This window comes from Ammodytes marinus (genome assembly GCF_949987685.1).
Source record: "Ammodytes marinus genome assembly, chromosome: 3".
Classification (NCBI taxonomy): Eukaryota; Metazoa; Chordata; class Actinopteri; order Uranoscopiformes; family Ammodytidae; genus Ammodytes; species Ammodytes marinus.
This window is the reverse complement of record NC_137232.1, coordinates 1,933,222-1,951,420: the sequence shown is the minus strand read 5'-3', so window position 1 is coordinate 1,951,420 and position 18,199 is coordinate 1,933,222. Positions and strand designations below refer to the sequence as shown.

The 18,199-nt window shown below is 41.8% G+C and overlaps 1 protein-coding gene across 1 annotated transcript in view; it reads right to left on the bottom strand.

Moving 5' to 3' along the window:
* Positions 1–18,199, bottom strand: part of LOC307271431 (unconventional myosin-XVIIIa-like) — a gene marked incomplete at its 3' end in the record, with an annotated part of 206,986 nt that overhangs the window by 91,122 nt on the left and 97,665 nt on the right. Inside the window, exons 15-20 of the mRNA XM_080053890.1 lie at positions 17,610–17,751; positions 16,601–16,760; positions 16,115–16,301; positions 13,620–13,827; positions 9,776–9,885; positions 1,804–1,869 (exon numbers count right to left, since the gene is read on the bottom strand). Of these exons, the coding sequence (XP_079910016.1) occupies positions 1,804–1,869; positions 9,776–9,885; positions 13,620–13,827; positions 16,115–16,301; positions 16,601–16,760; positions 17,610–17,751 (873 nt within the window). The remainder of the gene's footprint in view (positions 1–1,803; positions 1,870–9,775; positions 9,886–13,619; positions 13,828–16,114; positions 16,302–16,600; positions 16,761–17,609; positions 17,752–18,199) is intronic.

Genomic DNA, 18,199 nt, shown 5'->3' with positions numbered 1-18,199 from the left:
TGGGTTAGCGGGGAAATTTTTTTTTTGCGGACTCTAAAACACGTGAATAAATAGCCTAGACTACTGACAACTCCTCTAAAATCCACTTTCCCATCCGGGAAACCAAAAAGCAATCTCAACTTGTCCAAACATTATTTTCACTTGCCCCGGGCAAGCGGGCAACCGTTAGTGTCAATGGCTGCCTTCTGTACAAATAAAATTAAGTACAATGGTCTGGTAGGACCAGGCTAGTGAAGAAAGGGAGTTTAAGTGACTTTGAACGAGGTATGGTTCATGGTACATGGCAGGATGGATCCATGCTTTCATATTGTTTAAGCCAAATTCTGACACTACCATTTGAACTTTGCAACTGAAATTGAGACTCATCAGACAAGGCAAGATTTTTCCAATCTTCTATTGTCCAATTTTGGTGATCCTGTGTGAATTGTAGCCTCAGTTTCCTTAGCTGACAGGAGTGGCACCCGGTGGGGTCTTCTGCTGCTTTAGCCCATCTGCTTCAAGGTTGGTCGTGTTGTGCGCTTAGAGATGGTATTCTGCATACCCTGGTTGTAACGAGTGGTTATTTGAGTTACAGTTGCCTTTCTATCATCTTGAACCAGTATGCCCATCCTCCACTGATGTCTGACTTCAACAAGGCATTTTCGTCCACACAAATGCCGCTCACTGGATATTTTTTCTTTTTCGGCTCATTCTCTGTAAGCCCTAGAGATGGTTGTCAGTGAAAATCCCAGTAGATCAGCAGTTTCTGAAATACTCAGACCAGCCCTCCTGGCACCATCAACATTGCTATGTTCAAAGTCACTTAAAACCCCTTTCTTCCCCATTCTGTAGCTCGGTTTGAACTTCAACAAGTTGTCCTGTCCAGGTCTACATGCCTAAATGCATTGAGTTGCTGACATGTGATTGGTTGATACGTTATATGTGTTAACAAGACACATGCTCTAAATGACAATATTTTCATTGTGAATTTGGTAGAAATGTTGCCAGTAGTTTATATTTTAATTATATTTACTACTTCAGCTGTAGCCTATTAGTTTTAGTTTCTTGCCTAACCAGACATTTTACGAGCTTACATTGAACTAATCACGATGATGTTACCTCCGCAAAATACTCATTTTAACCAACAGCACTTTAACTCATCACCATGTAGCGTTGCATTGGCCGAGATGCTGTGAGTGAAGCGCAGCTGCGCAAGTATGAGCGTGTCTAAACAGCTTTGTCATTTTTTGAGGTTGAGGTTTTTTGACAAATGAAGGGTACATCACTTACAGGAGTTATATCATCCGTCAGCTTCTTGGCCTGAAACTTAGTTGGGAGTGGGCTGTTCTCTCTGAGCAAGTGTTCTTGTTTTGGCCATGGACCTGGCTTACAGCCGCTCGTAGCCCTTAGCTGCTAGGCTAACTAGCTTTAGTTTCACGATCAACTTTGCAGAGGAATGATGCAACGAGTGGTTGCGGTGGTGTTAATGGACAAGAGTTTTACTTCAACACGACTCTACACTTAAACTGTGCGCATGAAGGCACTTTTAAGCAGCTAACAACAAAAGCACATGTATAATGTCGTCATATCAATCATTTTAACCAATAAGGCCACCAAGGGGAGGCAGAGCCTTTAACACTTTTATAGCTTCTTCCAACATAGGCAGTGGTGCGGACAGATGACCACATACTGTTAAGGCATTTATTATAAACTAACACACATTACACAGAATTTTTTTCTGGTAATGAAAGGAATACCGTTGCTATTTTTAGAAACCCCGGTATACCGTATTATGGCCCAACCCCATTGTGTGCATCCACTCACTCTGCTAAGGCCCATGTGGTAGCTGCTCTTCTCCAGATCCAAGGACTCCAACAACTCCTCCACCGCCTGGAAACAAGGAAGACAGACGGTCAGCAGGTCATCAAAAACATACATGGTCACATGACCCAGTCGCCCAAAGGATGTTAGCTCGGTGCTAGCTACAGACAGCATTACCCCCTTAATTCCAGCTAACACCAGACTTCATTGTAGCGATGTCTACATGTTCCTATCCCAGCAATTAATTTGGTGAGTACAATGAAATTGTAGCTGACTGAAAATACAACCTGCAATAGGAAATGGTTTGAATATAATGATAACATTTTGATAATATCATAGCAAGCTATAGGGATAAAAGTCCAGATATCAATTTTTTAATTGTTTTAATTTTTCTTTTCTTTCTTATTTTTTCTCTACTGTATCTTGTGAGTTGCCAGGTTTGTCAGGCAGACAGTCACTGGTATCATCCTTATGAATACAAAGTCAAAGTGTACCCCACGCTACAAAACTGTCTACAACACCTCCTTACAAAGAATGTGGAGCACAGAAGCTTATCAGCTGAAGCCAGGACAATAATAGTAACTTAGACATGAGAATATAACATATGGAAGGTGAGCCTCAGAGGGACGGGGCCAGTGACAGGCAGTTTGTATGAAGCGTTGTCTGTAGTGTGTTGTTGCCTGCTGGGTGTGAGACAGGTACAGCAGCTGGCTCCTGACATCATCATGTGAAGAGGTAATGACACAACTGGGCTGTCAGCAGCAAAAAGACTTTTCTTCTCTGTCTCCGCCTCCTTTCATCAAATTGGCCCCGATGGTTCAGCCAGCGCCTCGCATTGCAGCTGCTGCCATCTGTGTGTGTGTGTGTGTGTGTGTGTGTGTGTGTGGCAAAAACAATGTAAAGCGCTTTGGGGCTGAGTAAATCAGCTCAAAGCGCTATATAAGTGGATTCCATTTACCATTTACAATCCATCTTCCTTGCTTTCTTTCTCCACTGAATGTTGGTTCCCCCACTCCCCACATAACTGTTTACTAGTTCCTAGTGAGTGGTGAATCCTTTATGAATGGCTTTACTGCCAGTGTTCTTAAGAGAGAAGCGCCCGACTCCACTCATGGCCCTAATTAATCCAGTTAACATCTTCTCTGTTGACACTGGATTTTCATTCCAAATCTCTTTTTCACATTTCCACATTTTTTCAGAGACAAACCAATAGGCAGGCATTGAGCCAATCACATTGCTTTTTAAATGTAGAAATATCAGAAAATCCTTCTTTACGTTTTTAGACAAGACACTTTAACATGAGGAAGAGAAAGGACTTCAGAGTAGAGATGTTTTTCCAACCCACTTATCTGAGCTTTGTGCAACGCTAAATAACTACTCTATGTACTGCCTGAACTGAGTGGAGAGAAGACATTCATCATATGCTCAGGGATGTTCCTACCTAAACTGTTCTCTACCTACCAATGGAAAGATAATGAGGTCAGGGGGAAAAAAGTCGAAATAGACAAGGGAATGGGAGGAGGGAGGGAGGGAGGGAAAAGAAGGAGAGGGAGAGAGAGAGGGGAGACACGGAGAGAGAGAGAAAGAGAGTGGGGGATAGAGAGAAAGAGAGAGAGGGAGAAAGAAGGAGAGAGAGAGAGGGAGAAAGGAGGAGAGGAAGAGAGAAAGGGGGAGACAGAGAGAGAGAAAGAGAGGGTGGAGAGTGAGAAAGAGAGAGATAGGGAGAAAGAAGTAGAGGGATAGAGAGAAAGAGAGGGGGAAAGAAGGAGAGAGAGAGAGGAAGACAGAGAGAGAGAAAGAGGGATAGGGGTAGAGAGAGGGGGAGTAAGAGAGAGAGAGAGAGAAAAGAAAGAGCTCTTCTCACTGCCGGTAATTAATCAGTACAGTAGCCGTATGCTGCCAGCCTGCGCAATCATAATTAATTACACACAAGAGCGCTCTTGGAACGGGAAGAGGACAGGGAGAGTGAGAGGAGAGAGAGAGAGGAATAAAGGCATTCTGTTCACACATGGAGATTTCAATGTGGAGAGGGCAGGGCAGGGAGGAAAAACTCAAACCTCCACACTTTACACTATCAATATTCTAGCCATTCTCTTTGCTGGCCAATAGCTGGGATTGATCAGGAGCTACTTCAGTGATTCATATAGTTGGAGGACCTACACGAGACAGAGGTCCTCGGAGGTTTCTGCATACCTTTGATTCATCCTTACTAAACTACAGTAAGAAATGTTTATCATGCCCATGTTTGGTATCTTTTTGTTCATCACATTCGAACCTATTTGACATGATCGTTATTTTTTTAATTTTTACATAATAAATTATCATATTGGACCCAAAACCACACAAAAGTAAAACCGGATTTCGAAAATATATATTTTTTTACTATATCTTTACTATTTTACTATATACAGTATATGGATATACAGTGGAGGAAATAAGTATTTGATCCCTCACCGATTTTGTAAATTTGCCCACTTACAAAGAAACGAGTGGTCTATAATTTTAAAGCTAGGTTTATTTTAACAGTGATAGAATATCAAAAATAAAATCCAGAAAATCACATAAAAAAATATGTATATATTTTGCATTTCATTGAGTGAAAAAAGTATTTGATCCCCTACCAACCATAAAGAATTCTGGCTCCCACAGATTAATCATCGTGCTTTAAAAAAGTATTCCTAATCTGAAATAGTTTCCTCTATAAAACACACCTGTCTCAACTTGTTACCTGTATAAAAGACACCTGTCCACAGAGTCAATAAATCAAACTCCAACATCTCCATCATGGGCAAGACCAAAGAGCTGTCTAAGGACATCAGGGACAAGATTGTAGACCTGCAAAAGGCCGGAATAGACTACAAGACCATTGGCGAGAAGCTGGGTGAGAAGGAGAACTGTTGGTGCTATTATTCGAAGATGAAAGAAACACAAAATGACCATCAATCTCCCTCGGTCTGGGGCTCCATGCAAGATCTCACCTTGTGGGGTATCAATGATCATGAGAAAGGTGAGGGATCGGCCCAGATCTACATGGGAGGAGCTTGTTTATGATCCCAAGGCAGCTGGGACCACAGTCACCAACAAAACCATTGGTAACACACTATGCCGTAATGGATTGAAATACTGTAGTGCTCGTAAGGTCCCCCTGCTCAAGGGACATGAGAATGCTTGGGAGAAGGTGATGTGGTCAGATTAAAACAAAATCAAGTTATTTGGTGTCATAGTGACTCGCCATGCTTGGAGGAAGACGAGTTCTGACTATGACCCCAAGAACACCATCCCCACAGTCAAGCATGGAGGTTGAAGCATTATGCTTTGGGGGTGTTTCTCTGCCAAGGGGACAGGTGGACTTCACTGCATCGAGGGAACTATGGATGGGGCCTTGTACCATGAAATACTGGGTGACAACCTCTTTCTCTCAGCCAGGTCAGTAAAAATGGGTCGTGGATGGGTCTTCCAGCACGTCAATGACCCTAAAAATACAGCAAAGGCAACAAAGGAGTGGCTCAAGAAGAAGCACATTAAGGTCATGGAATGGCCTAGCCAGTCTCCGGACCTTAATCCAATAGATCTGTGGAGGGAACTGAAGCTCAAGCGACAGCCTCGAAACCTTAAAGATTAGGAGAGGATCTGCATAGAGGAGTGGTCCAAATATCCTCCTGAGATGTGTGCAAACCTGGTCATCAACTACAAGACACGTCTGACCTCTGTACTTGCCAACAAGGGTTTCTCCACCAAGTACTAAACAATGTTTTGATAGGGGATAAAATACTTATTTCTCTCAATTTTTCTTTTATGTGATTTTCTGGATTTTCTTTTTGATATTCTGTCTATCACTGTTAAAATAAACGTAGCATTAAAATTATAGACAGTTAATTTCATTGTAAGTGGGCAAACTTACAAAATCAGTGAGGGATCAAATACTTATTTCCTCCACTGTATATACTGTGTCTTCCAATATTAACTGCTGTTATGATTAAAAGTAAACATATTTAAAATTGTAGATGTTATTAGGGATTAAGAATAGAATGTCTGGAGCACAATTATCTCCTTAAATTAAATTATATTATTATTATGTCAAATATATGACACTTGTTATCTTCTCACGACGTCCAAAACAGTGTGTCCACAGAGAAGGGATCAATCTTTCATATGCAATAAAACCAATTAAAAATGTACTTTAATGATTAAAAATAACTTTTCACATCAAACGCAACACAAAATAATCTCTCATATCAATAAAAACTGTTTTTCTTCAACACATTCATGTTTTTTAAGGTTTCTAAGTGGGGGGACACTTTTTGTCACCACCGTCAGACAATCCATTAAAATGTAATAAAATCAGACAAAATAAGGGGCAACTGTCACTATGAAGGACCTCTTGTCACGTTCTGCCTCTGCACAGTACATTAGAGTCAGACAGGCTCTGATAAGTGTTGTAGTTTAAGAATATTTTAGATTCCAAATCTTGAAAGTCCTACGTCACAACCATGATACGTCAACACCGACTTACAATTTCTGAAGAAGTTATTTGAAATGTTTTGATCATTTTATTTTCCTGAAGTAGTTCATACTAGCACCTAACATCAACAGAAAAACCAAACTGCTACTAGAAAAACTCTATTTGTTCTGTTTAAGAAACGTTAAATATGTCAACACCGTCAGATGTCAAAAAAAATTATATTCATATACATTTTGAAAATATTTTTTGTGGCCTCTGTCAGTCTTGGTGAAAATTGAGGGAAAATTAATTTGTGTTTTTGGTGTCTGACGGTGTTGACACAAAATAAGGAATGGCAAGCTAAAAAGCCCATGTTAAAAAGGAGAAGCAAGGTAAAAAGCCCATTTTGATAAAACGGACAAAAGCTGGGAGGTTGTGTCAAAGCTTAGCTCAGTAGCTTAGTATATGTTGGATACAAACATGTAATTTAATTTGCCTAAACATAGGGTTTGTATTTTTTCAACATTGCACCCTGTTTTGTCCCACTTCTCAAGAATCACTGACATATATGACATTTATATATAAAGTAAAGATTGTCACTGTGTACATAGGCTACACGTTATGTAGGCTGGCTGCTGTGTGTTTAGTGTAGTGTGTGTAGTGGACAGATGCTGTCGGTGAAGTTGTCCCAACTAGTTTTCATGCTGCGTAGGCTCGAACGTGATCACGTGAAATAACGCTCTAGAGCGTTGGTTGAGCTCAGAGGCCGACATACCCTCATCCTCAAAAGATACTTTAATGTTCAGTTTATAGGAACCAAGGTCTTCCTGTGATTCACACAGATTAGAGTACTTTAGCTTCATACTGTAACACTAGTGAGAAAGATGATCTTTTGGGGAGAAATTAAACTAAAACGGCCAAAACAAGAAAAAGATTCAGAAACAAGAGATGCACTTCAAAGAGTGTGTTTTTTACAATACAACATAAGCTAAATAAAGGTGGATTTATCATATTATTTATTTGATGATCAATTCAACTATGAAGTATAAACTAAATATTGCACTTCCAGCATAATATGACTTTTTGGTTTAAGGGTTATGATAATAATTCTTAATATTTCTTTAAACCCAATCTCCTTTGCACAGTACCACAATAACATCCCATGTATTTCTTTTCAGCTTTCAAAAAAATTTGTTGAATGAATGTTTGAGTTTCCCATAGTAGAAATAACATATTTTTTAAATCCGTTTTTACGTGGTTTTGAGTCCAATATGATCATTCATTATGTCAAAATTAAAAAAATAACTATCAGGTCATATACAGTGGCTTGTAAAGTATGCATAACCCTTGAACTTTTCCACGTTTTGTCACGTTTCCATCCCCGGAAGTCCGCAACCTGGGTGTCATCCTGGACCCTACACTTTCATTCCAGTCTCATATCAGGTTCATCACCAAATCCGCCTTCTTCCACCTCAAAAACATCTCATGTCTCCGGCAATCACTCTCTGACTCTGTGGCAGAAACCCTCATCCACGCTTTCGTCACCTCTCGTTTGGACTACTGCAATGGAGTTCTGTCCGGGGTTCCCAGCAAAGCCCTGGACAGGCTCCAGTATGTGCAAAACTCGGCTGCCAGGGTTCTCACCCGCACCAAGCCCTGGCAGCACATCACCCCCACCCTCATCCACCTCCACTGGCTCCCGGTCAAGTCCCGCATCACCTACAAAATTCTCCTCCTCACCTACAAATCCCTCAACGCCCTGGCTCCTCAGTATTTATCTGACCTCCTCCACCCTTACACACAGCCCCGGAACCTTAGGTCCTCAGGCACGGGTCAGCTCTCCATCCCTCACACAAGAATGCGAACTTTTGGGGACAGAGCCTTCAGTGTGACAGCCCCCACACTTTGGAACTCTCTCCCCATAGAGCTCCGCAACGCACCATCTCTGGACACCTTCAAAAGACTCCTCAAAATCCACCTCTTCACCAAGGCCTATGGCCTCTAGCTACTGTTACATTTGTGTGTTTATTTATGTCTTTGTTAAGCGTCCTTGGGTTTCATGAAAGGCGCTATATAAATCCAAGCTATTATTATTATTATTATTAACAACCACACACGTACATTTATTTTATTGGGATTTTATGTGATAGACCAACACAAAGTGGTGCATAATTGTGAAGTGGAATGGAAATGAAACATGGTTTTCATTTTTTTGTATAAAGAAAAAACTGAAAACTGTGGTGTGCAAAAGTATTCAGCCCCCCTGAGTCAATATGTTGTAGAACCACCTCTTGCTGCAATAACAGCTCCAAGTCTATTTGGGTATGTCTCTACCAGCGTTGTACATCTACAGACTGATATTTTTGCCCATTCTTCTTTGCAAAATAGCTCGAGATTCAGATTCAGCGTCAGATTGGATGGAAAGCGTCTGTGAACAGCAATTTTCAAGTCTTTCCAGATATTCTCAATTGTATTTAGGTCTGGACTTTGACTGGGCCATTCTAACACATGACTATGCTTTGATCTGAACCATTCCATTGTAGATATGGCTGTATGTTTAGGGTAGTTGTCCTCATTGAAGGTGAACCTACACCCAGTCTCAAGTCTTTTGCAGACTCTAACAGGTTTTTCTGCCCTGTATTTGGCTCTGTATTTAGTAAGGATTAATCAAAAGTATGCAGGGCCCCCCATCGTTTACATTCCCTTTGTTTACATACACATTTACTGTGCCTAGGCTGTGTATTAACACTTGTTTTTTTTCAGCATCACACACAGTACAGACAGGTAGTTGAATCGTCAGGAAATATATTAAAGAGGACCTATTATACTACTTTTCTGGTCTTAATTTCTTGTTTTACACTGCTATAGAGCAACCTGACACGAATCACATCACAAAAAACTATGTAGATTTTCGGGAAGCTCTTTCTCTTATTTTGGCGATCCAGCACATCCTGTCAACACTTGAGTGTGTGTGCTTCGGCAATCTCCGCTCCCTCCGCCTGTGCATCGGCCATCTCCGCTACCCTCCCCCCCCCCCTCCTGCAAACCCCACTCCGTTGTGATTGGTTACCTTCCTTCCGAAACACTTTCAGTGGCGGGAAGCGCGAGCATGGACCTATAAGGGCGCGAGGCAGACGCGAACAGGGAAGTGACAGCATTACCATACATGGAAACATCCGCGTGGTCACATCACCAATTTTTATGCGACGTCACGAATTATGAAAGGGTAGACCGCTTCGAAGACGTGACTTCTCGACTGGCTAGAATAGTGTTTAGTGCTCTGCACAGACACCCCAGACGGTCAGCAGGGAATACGTCGAAATGCATGTAAGTCATTATTTGATAATTTAGTATGGTTAAGCATGACTATGAATCATCATAACAACGTTTATAGGTCATAAAAGTCAAAAAGCATCATAGGTCCTCTTTAAGTGATTTGACAAAAGGTGATTTTGTCAACAAACATTCTCCAGGATCGCTTCACCACCTTTATAGCACTACAGAGTATCAGTCTAACCCGTGCCATACACTCACCCTCTTCTCATCTGTGACGATGTAGTGGCGGCCATGTTTCTTGGTCAGGTGTGGAGCCAGGACGTCAAATCGCCTGCGGAACTCAGAGAACACCATGTGGTCTGGGTACCCTGCAGACAAACACACAACACATACAGTACAGCTAGTGCCTCAACCAGGCTTTCCCACTCATGCATTACACTGAGGAGGCCTGCCACAGTTTCATTTGTCCCACCAGTCTCAAAATGAAAAAAAAAAATTGTATAAAATAATCTATTTTAAATGATTATTAATATTATTTTTACATCAACATTATGGATCTATGCCATTGACGGTAAATCTCAACACTGTGTTTTGCCGACCCGAGTCAATCAGCATCTGCTCACTCTCCAGGCTCACACACAGACAGCAGTCTGCAGGAAGCACAGCCACAGACCCAGGTTGTTTGAGGCAGAACTGCCCAAAGAAATGGCTCTACTCACATCCATAAGTAACGTTAATAACCGCGCTGAAGTTAGTTTCAAGTCGTATATTCGTTAGACATTTATCAGCGATGAATTGATTGACAAGTAAAGAAGCACACTCATAAATATTTTAATAAAAAAATTACTTTTTCTCGTTATGTGACCCTGTGTCTCCAAATTATTTGAGAAAATAATTCTAAACAGTTGAATTAGCCACTTTATTTTCCTCTCCAAGTGCACCAGATTGATGCACTTAACTTTGAAAGGAATGAATTCCAGGGGGGCATGACATGGCAACAAACTCATTTAGATGGATAGCATGTCATTCATTTATTTTTTACAAACATTTTATTTAAAAATAATAACTTTTTTTTAAATAGCTTCCACTTTAACCCATTGATGACGGCTGCTGCGCGATGCCACATTGGCTCTCCTGCCTGATGCTGCGTCGCGCAGCATTATTACTTTATCTAATTTTCATGGCATTCCCAGCATAGAATGCACTGTCATTGGTTCAATTACACATGAGGTGGGTTTTGTTGATTTTTTTAAGACCACGTGACCACCCAAAATTTGTGTGGTTTGCCGAAAATCACGTCAATCAAAAAAATGTAAAATTTAAAAATTAAACAAAATAATAAAAAAAATACGCCGGCTATGTCAGCGACAGAACAGTTAGTGGCGTTTGGTGCGCAGAATCAAGGTCTACTATAGACTACTGACGAAAATCACACAACACATTGCATCTATTTATTAACAATATTTAATAATTTTCTAATTCATCTAATTTTGACGATTTTTAGAAATATTTGTTGGTTTGTAAGCGCTAAGGGAGCATGTTTAAATAAAACCTGTGAACCTTAACTTTTAAATGTATTTTATTTCATGTTTCTATGTGCTACATAGGCTTAGATATTAAGGTTTTGGTAGACTTGACAATTCGTACAATTTTTTCAGAAAACCCTCAGGCATTAAGGACATGCATCCTAGATCGCCATAGTCATCAATGGGTTAAAATCCAAAATCAAATGGATTCCAGGATTTGGAGAATGGTGACACGCCTACTTTTGAACCAGACAGTAACGTCTAGAAAGAAGGAGGATCTCCCTGAGGATATACTACACCGTGTTCCAAATTATTATGCAAATTGGAAGTGTCATAAACATTTAATTTTTTGTTTTTCAATAAAACGTATGTATGATATTGTGTCTCAGGGCGCTTTGGATCATTGAAATCAATCTCATACACCTGTGATAATTATTTTGCCAGGTGATCCCAATCAAAGGAAATCTACTTAAGAAGGACGTTCCACATTATTAAGCAGGCCACATGTTTCAAGCAATATGGGAAAGAAAAAGGATCTCTCTGCTGCCGAAAAGCGTCAAATAGTGCAATACCTTGACAAGGTATGAAAACATTAGATATTTCAAAGAAACTGAAGCGTGATCATCGTACTGTGAAGAGATTTGTGGCTGATTCAGAGCACAGACGGGTTTGTGCAGATAAAGGCACAATGAGGAAGATTTCTGCCGGACAAATTCATCGGATAAAGAGAGCAGCTGCTAAAATGCCGTTACAGAGCAGCAGACAGGTATTTGAAGCCGCTGGTGCCTCTGGAGTCCCGTGAACCTCAAGGTGTAGGATCCTCCAGAGGTTTGCAGTTGTGCATAAACCTATTATTCGGCCACCCCTAAACAATGCTCACAAGCAGAAACGGTTGCAGTGGGCTCAGAAATACATGAAGACTAATTTTCAAACAGTCTTGTTTACTGATGAGTGCCGTGCAACCCTGGATGGTCCAGATGGATGGAGTAGTGGATGGTTGGTGAATGGCCACCATGTCCCAACAAGGCTGCAACTTCAGCAAGGAGGTGGTGGAGTAATGTGTTGGGCTGGAATCATGGGGAGAGAGCTGGTAGGCCCCTTCAGGGTCCCTGACGGTGTGAAAATGACCTCGGCAAAGTATGTTGAGTTTCTGACTCACCACTTTCTTCCGTGGTACAAAAAGAAGAACCGTGGGGGCGCCTTTAGCTCAGTTGGTAAGGCGTCCCCCTCCCGGGCCGGGCCCAGCAGCAGACCCGGGTTCGATTCCCACCCGCGGTCGTTCTCTGCATGTCACTGCCCTCTCTGCCCCATTTCACCTCTGTCTCTCTGCACTATCACAATAAAGCATAAAAATACCCCAAAAATATCTTAAAAAAAAAAAAAAAAAAAAAAAAAAGAACCGTGCCTTCCGTAGTAAAATCATCTTCATGCATGACAATGCACCATCTCATGCTGCAAAGAATACCTCTGTATCATTGGCTGCGATGGGCATAAAAAGGAGAGAACCTCATGGTGTGGCCCCATCTTCCCCTGACCTCAACCCTATTGAGAACCTTTGGAGCATCCTCAGGCAAAACATCTATGAGGTTGGGAGGCAGTTCACATCAAAACAGCAGCTATGGGAGGCTATTCTGACATCCTGCAAAGACATTCAAGCAGAAACTCTCCAAAAACTCACAAGTTCAATGGATGCAAGAATTGTGAAGGTGATATCTAAGAAGGGGTCCTATGTTAACATGTAACTTGGCCTGTTAAGATGTTTTTGATTGAAATAGCTTTTGATTTCACTAAATATGACCTCCTAATGCTGTAAATTCAACAAATGACCATTTTTAGTTCTTTACAAATGTTTTGAAACTCTGTTGTTTTCATAATAATTTGGAACAGTGCATTTTGAATTTTTTATTTTGCAAAAATAGAATACAGTTATCATTTGGAGGTTTGTTCAATAAAATGTGAATCATACTTTAACGGTCGATGACTTAAATTATACTGAATGTCATTTGCATCGACTATTTAGGAAAATCTGAAAAGAATATAATTTGCATAATAATTTGGAACGAACTGTAGTGTGTTGTGCACTTTCCCTAAACCCTTTAATATTCAGAAGAACCCTAACACCCCATCACTTTTTTACAGAGATACTCCAGTCTTGTAGTATTGTACTAACTTACTACCAATTAAGTTGGGGGTTTTCACCAGAGACAATACAATGGAATGGAAATCAATTCAAAGCAGTTCCATTGAGATGAGCCTCCACACCCTGTATGGGTCAAGCTGCAAAACCACCAGAGCCTACAGTTCCCCTCATGCAGCCAATAATATACTTTCATTTGACCTTACTGTCTGTTAAGGTACTTATCTTTCAAATGTAATAGTCTCAGTTTGTTACACATATTTCCAAATAAGCAGAACCGTAACCTTGATGACATCACTGTGACATCATTTTGGTTGTTTTCAAAGCAGCTGTAGAACCATAGAATACATTATACAACACAGAGTAGTGCTCCCCAGTCTATCATTAACATTAAAAGGAAAGTAAATGCTGAAACCTTCCAGCAGTAGCACTTCCTTACCTTGTCTGTATATGCGCAGTGCATCCAGCAGCTTGGAGCCTCTGAGCTGAGCTCTCAGGAGGCTGACATCCAGCGTCATGAGGCCAGAGTCGGGGCTCTCTCCGTGGGTGACGCGCGGCTCACCTCCCCCACCCACCGGCTCTGGCATGGGCAGCAGGCAGTGGACAAAGTGAACCTTGGAGCGACGCACCATGTCAATCAGAGCATCCTGTAAAAACACAAAGGAGCTGACTCAGATATCAGGATACAAGCATCAAAATAGTCTGTGTCTGTATATAATATATATTATACACTTGCAATTTCTTCAGTTTACTGCATATTGCACTCATTGCAAAGAATGTTCCTCATATTACAATGTTTTAAACTTTTAATAGATCGTGTGGTATTTGCTTTAACTTTTGCACTATTTAGAATCTATTTATTGTACAGTATATATTACTTGATTCATTTGATCTCACTTTATACTTTTGTACTCATTGCACCATGGGTCAGAGAGTCATTTTGATTCCTCTGTATGTCTGGCACATATTTCAGAAATTGACAATAAAGTTGACTTGACAAGTAGATTACACTAAAATCCTCTCTTCATTGTGGCAGTTTGTACTAGATTGCAAACCAAAACCAGCAATCTACATGCACCTACAGCAGTGGCATGAAGCACCTCAACATTTCCTTAAAGGCTTTAAAGGCACACCCACCCAAGTATTGACTAGACCTCTGCTCAGGTTTTAAACAGGAGGATCTATGCTGGGAATGACATGATATGACCCAGCTCTACAGTAGTACTTGATTTAAGCTCACTGGAGTGGAGCTATTGGATTATGCACCAAAATCAGGATTCTCTACTTTTTATGTATAAAGCGATGGATGGATTTAAGAACGTAGGTAATCTTACTCAGTATATTTTGAGGAAATTCTTAACTTGCTTCAAGGCAGCTTGTGACATTTTTCCACTGGCACTTTTGGTCGCGCCAACCCAAGCCATGCTGTTCTGATTTTGTTTTCCATAACAGTCAGAATAGCCTCCACTGCTTAGTCAGATGAACCAGAAATCCCAAATAAGAAGCCCAAAGCCTATTTTATTTAAATACACAATACAGTTTGACATAGAAGCCCAAATAATGCTCTGCATAATTACTACAAATACATGTGCCAAATAACAAGGGCTAAAAAAAAGAAGAAAAGTCCGCTAGCTTAATGCTAATTTATGAACTAACAGAAAGCGGTTTTAAACTATGCTTTAACTATAAACCATGGACGTATAAGGCCCTTGTCCACAGCGCTATGAACGGCAAATAAGGTCAGTGCTTTTATACTTTATCATCTCAGGGCGGCGCATCATTTTTAATTCATGTTTTTATTAGGCTAACAGACAGTTGAGCAGCGGTAGGCTTCACTCTGTGGTCAATATATTCACACATAAGCCCCAGAGGGCGGTGCATCATCAGTTGAATGCTCACCCACAGACCAGTAGCTCCGCTGTCATCGAAAAGCAAACCCCTTCCACACTGGGCTGACAGGCTGAGCCAAGCCAAGCAGAGCCAGCACATTTGTAGGGAAAATGCCATTGAAGCAAGGTTGCTTTTTGTGCCATTTGGCGCAGTTACCCTCAGTATTTTGTTCAGTATTGGCTCTTTTTATCAGCTTGTTGTGTATTTGATCCTGAAAAATATCTTGAGACCGAGGGAAAATTGAAAAGACACTTGAAATCAACTCACATTTCTCGGTGGTTGATCGTAACCAAGTTGTAAGTAGAGCATAAAAGTTTAAGACCATAGCCTAGTGTTTCCAGGAGGCTGGTGGGAAGAATGCTCCATGGGGTGAAGATGGCTTCATGTAGGGTATCCATGGTCTGGAACTGGCGTCCGTTTTTCTAGACTTCCCTTGCCATCCATCCCCAAATGTTCTCAATGAGATTTAGATCAGGAGAATACACAGGAGGGTCCAAAAGAGCAACGCTATTCTCCTGGAAGAAGGCCTTGGTCAGGTCAGGCGGGCGTTGTGAACTAACTGCAGCTGTTGAAAGACCCAGCCATCACCACACAGACGAGGGCCCTCAGTCAAGAGGGATGCTGCTGCAACATCTCCACATAGCCAGCAGCCGTTTGACGCCCCTGGATCAACCTGAAGCTTCATTGTTGCATTGAAGGAAAAAGCACCCCAGATCATGATGGAGCCTCCTCCACTGTGCCGTGTAGAAAACATCTCCAGTGGGAGCTCCTTGTCATGCCAGTAGTGTTGGAAGCCATCAGGACCGTCCAGGTCACATTTTTTCTCGTCAGAGATGTTTGGTGCTCGCTTGCAAAGTCCAAACGGGCAAGTTTGTGGCATGAGAGGAGACTTCATCTTTGAAGACGTTTTTCGTTCTTTTTTTACCAAGGAAATTATACTTAATGACAATAATTTAATTTTTAATTTCAATACCTCATACATTTGACCGGTGGGGGCTTTTTAAGAACCAAGCACATGTTTGAATAAGTATTTGCTCCACATACCACTTGTAGTTTGACCTGTATACACAGGCTCTTCTTCTTGACCGCAGAGACTCCTGTGGTGAAGGTTTTCCTCATGCTGGTGGCGCGGCGCAGTGCTAGCTGAGAGCTACCCTCCAGACCAGCGATAGAACCAGACAGCACAGTGGCTCCACACGCACGGCCCATAAACAGACCACTGATGTTCTTCCTACAGCAGCACAGGGAGGAGGGGTTTGGGTTTAGATAAGACTCATACAATATAATGACTGAGCTTTAATAAACTGGATGGTATGTGTGTGTGTGTGTGTGTGTGTGTGTGTGTGTGTGTGTGTGTGTGTGTGTGTGTGTGTGTGTGTGTGTGTGTGTGTGTGTGTGTGTGTGTGTGTGTGTGTGTGTGTGTGTGTGTGTGTGTGTGTGTGTGTGTGTGTGTGTGTGTGTGTGTGTGTGTGTGTGTGTGTGTGTGTGTGTGTGTGTGTGTGTGTGTGTGTGTGTGTGTGTTTCTCATACTTGTTGGAGTCTTGCAGCAGTGTAGCAGCATTGCTAGCGGCCTGGTTGTGCTTGGCATGGCTCAGCCAGCCCTGTGCATTGTACTGAACCCAGTCTGTCCCATGGCTGTGTCCCAACAGGAAGAGGAGAGGCTGCTCTCCTCGCAGCAGCAGACTGGAGCCTGAACACACACAAAGATTAACATTAGGAGTATGATCAGGGCTCTCTCCAGGAACACTGACTTACTGCTTTCACACATACTGTACAAACACACACAGACACACACACGCAACTGAGAGACTGTGGCTCAGTTGGTAGAGCGGGTCGGCCGATGATCAAAGGGTTGGAGGTTTGATCCCCGCCCTGCCACCTGTGTCATAGTTGTTGTGTCCTTGGGCAAGACACTTCACCCACCTTGTCTCGTGTGAATGTCGATAGTTAGCCTGCTATCGGTGTATGAATGTGTGTGTGAATGGTAACGTGTAAATGGGAACAGGTCTCCCTTGCAAAAGAGTCTTCGGACTCAATGGGATATACCTGTATAAATAAAGGTTAAAAAAAAAAAGAAAAAAACACACACACACACACACACAGTTCTGGTTCCGTTCTGGTGTCTAAGAACCTCGGTGCTTTCTGGTGAACCATCCTGTGTTCACACCAGTTTAAGTGTAATGGTATTGGGCTTTTTTGTGCTGCTCTCTAACTACTCCTGGAAGTATGTCTGTCCCCAAAAATCCACCAAACATTTAGTTTCCTCTGTAGAACACTGACAGTTTGTCTTTTCTGCTGCCTGGACATTGTCTCTGCCTATGTGTCCTTCTGTCTTCACAGCTTGGACACGCCCCTTGATGACAATACGCTTCACAAGAAAAAATAAAAAGTTTGGTTCCAGCTGAGAAGCAACTGTTCAGGGTCCAAACCAATTTATTGTATGTCTGAAGACGCCGGCCGGCTCTAGAACCAGAGCGGACACAGAGCCTTGGCCCCATGGTGGATGCGTTAGCAGGCAGTGGCAGGTTTGGGGGCTGACCTTTGTGTTGTAGCTGTGCAGAGCCATAGTAGCTGAAGAGTCTCTCTAGCATGGTCTCCTCTGAACCTCCAGGCTGGACCGCCTCCTCTTCCATCAGCCACAGCAGACCTCGAGCCTCATCCGTCCGGGCCAGAGTACGCACCTGTGGGCCAAGCCAACAACTCAATGTGTCACCATCACTTTACTAGGAAATGTATATAAACAAACCTTGGTCAGGATACATGTATGGATAGATATTTTTGTTCATCAGACCATGAGAATATGTGCAGCCAAATATCTAACAAAATGAATGTCAATAACATGACATAAGCATAACACATTTAAAGTAGAGATTCTCCCAATTGATATTGATTTTCATTGACCGTGTTTCATTTAAAAGAAACCGGTTACCTTATTCTCTTTATTTAAAACTGGAAAGATTCACTTTAGAGGGGCAAAAACTGGCCTAAAGCCAACCGTAGCAGTATAAGTCAGTCAGTGATTGTTACATTCTGTAACATGCTTTTAAAATTGTCAGACCGTAAAACTGTATGGACGGTCACACAGGCTCACAGCAATGACCATCAACAAGTCTGATCCTAGTTTTCATG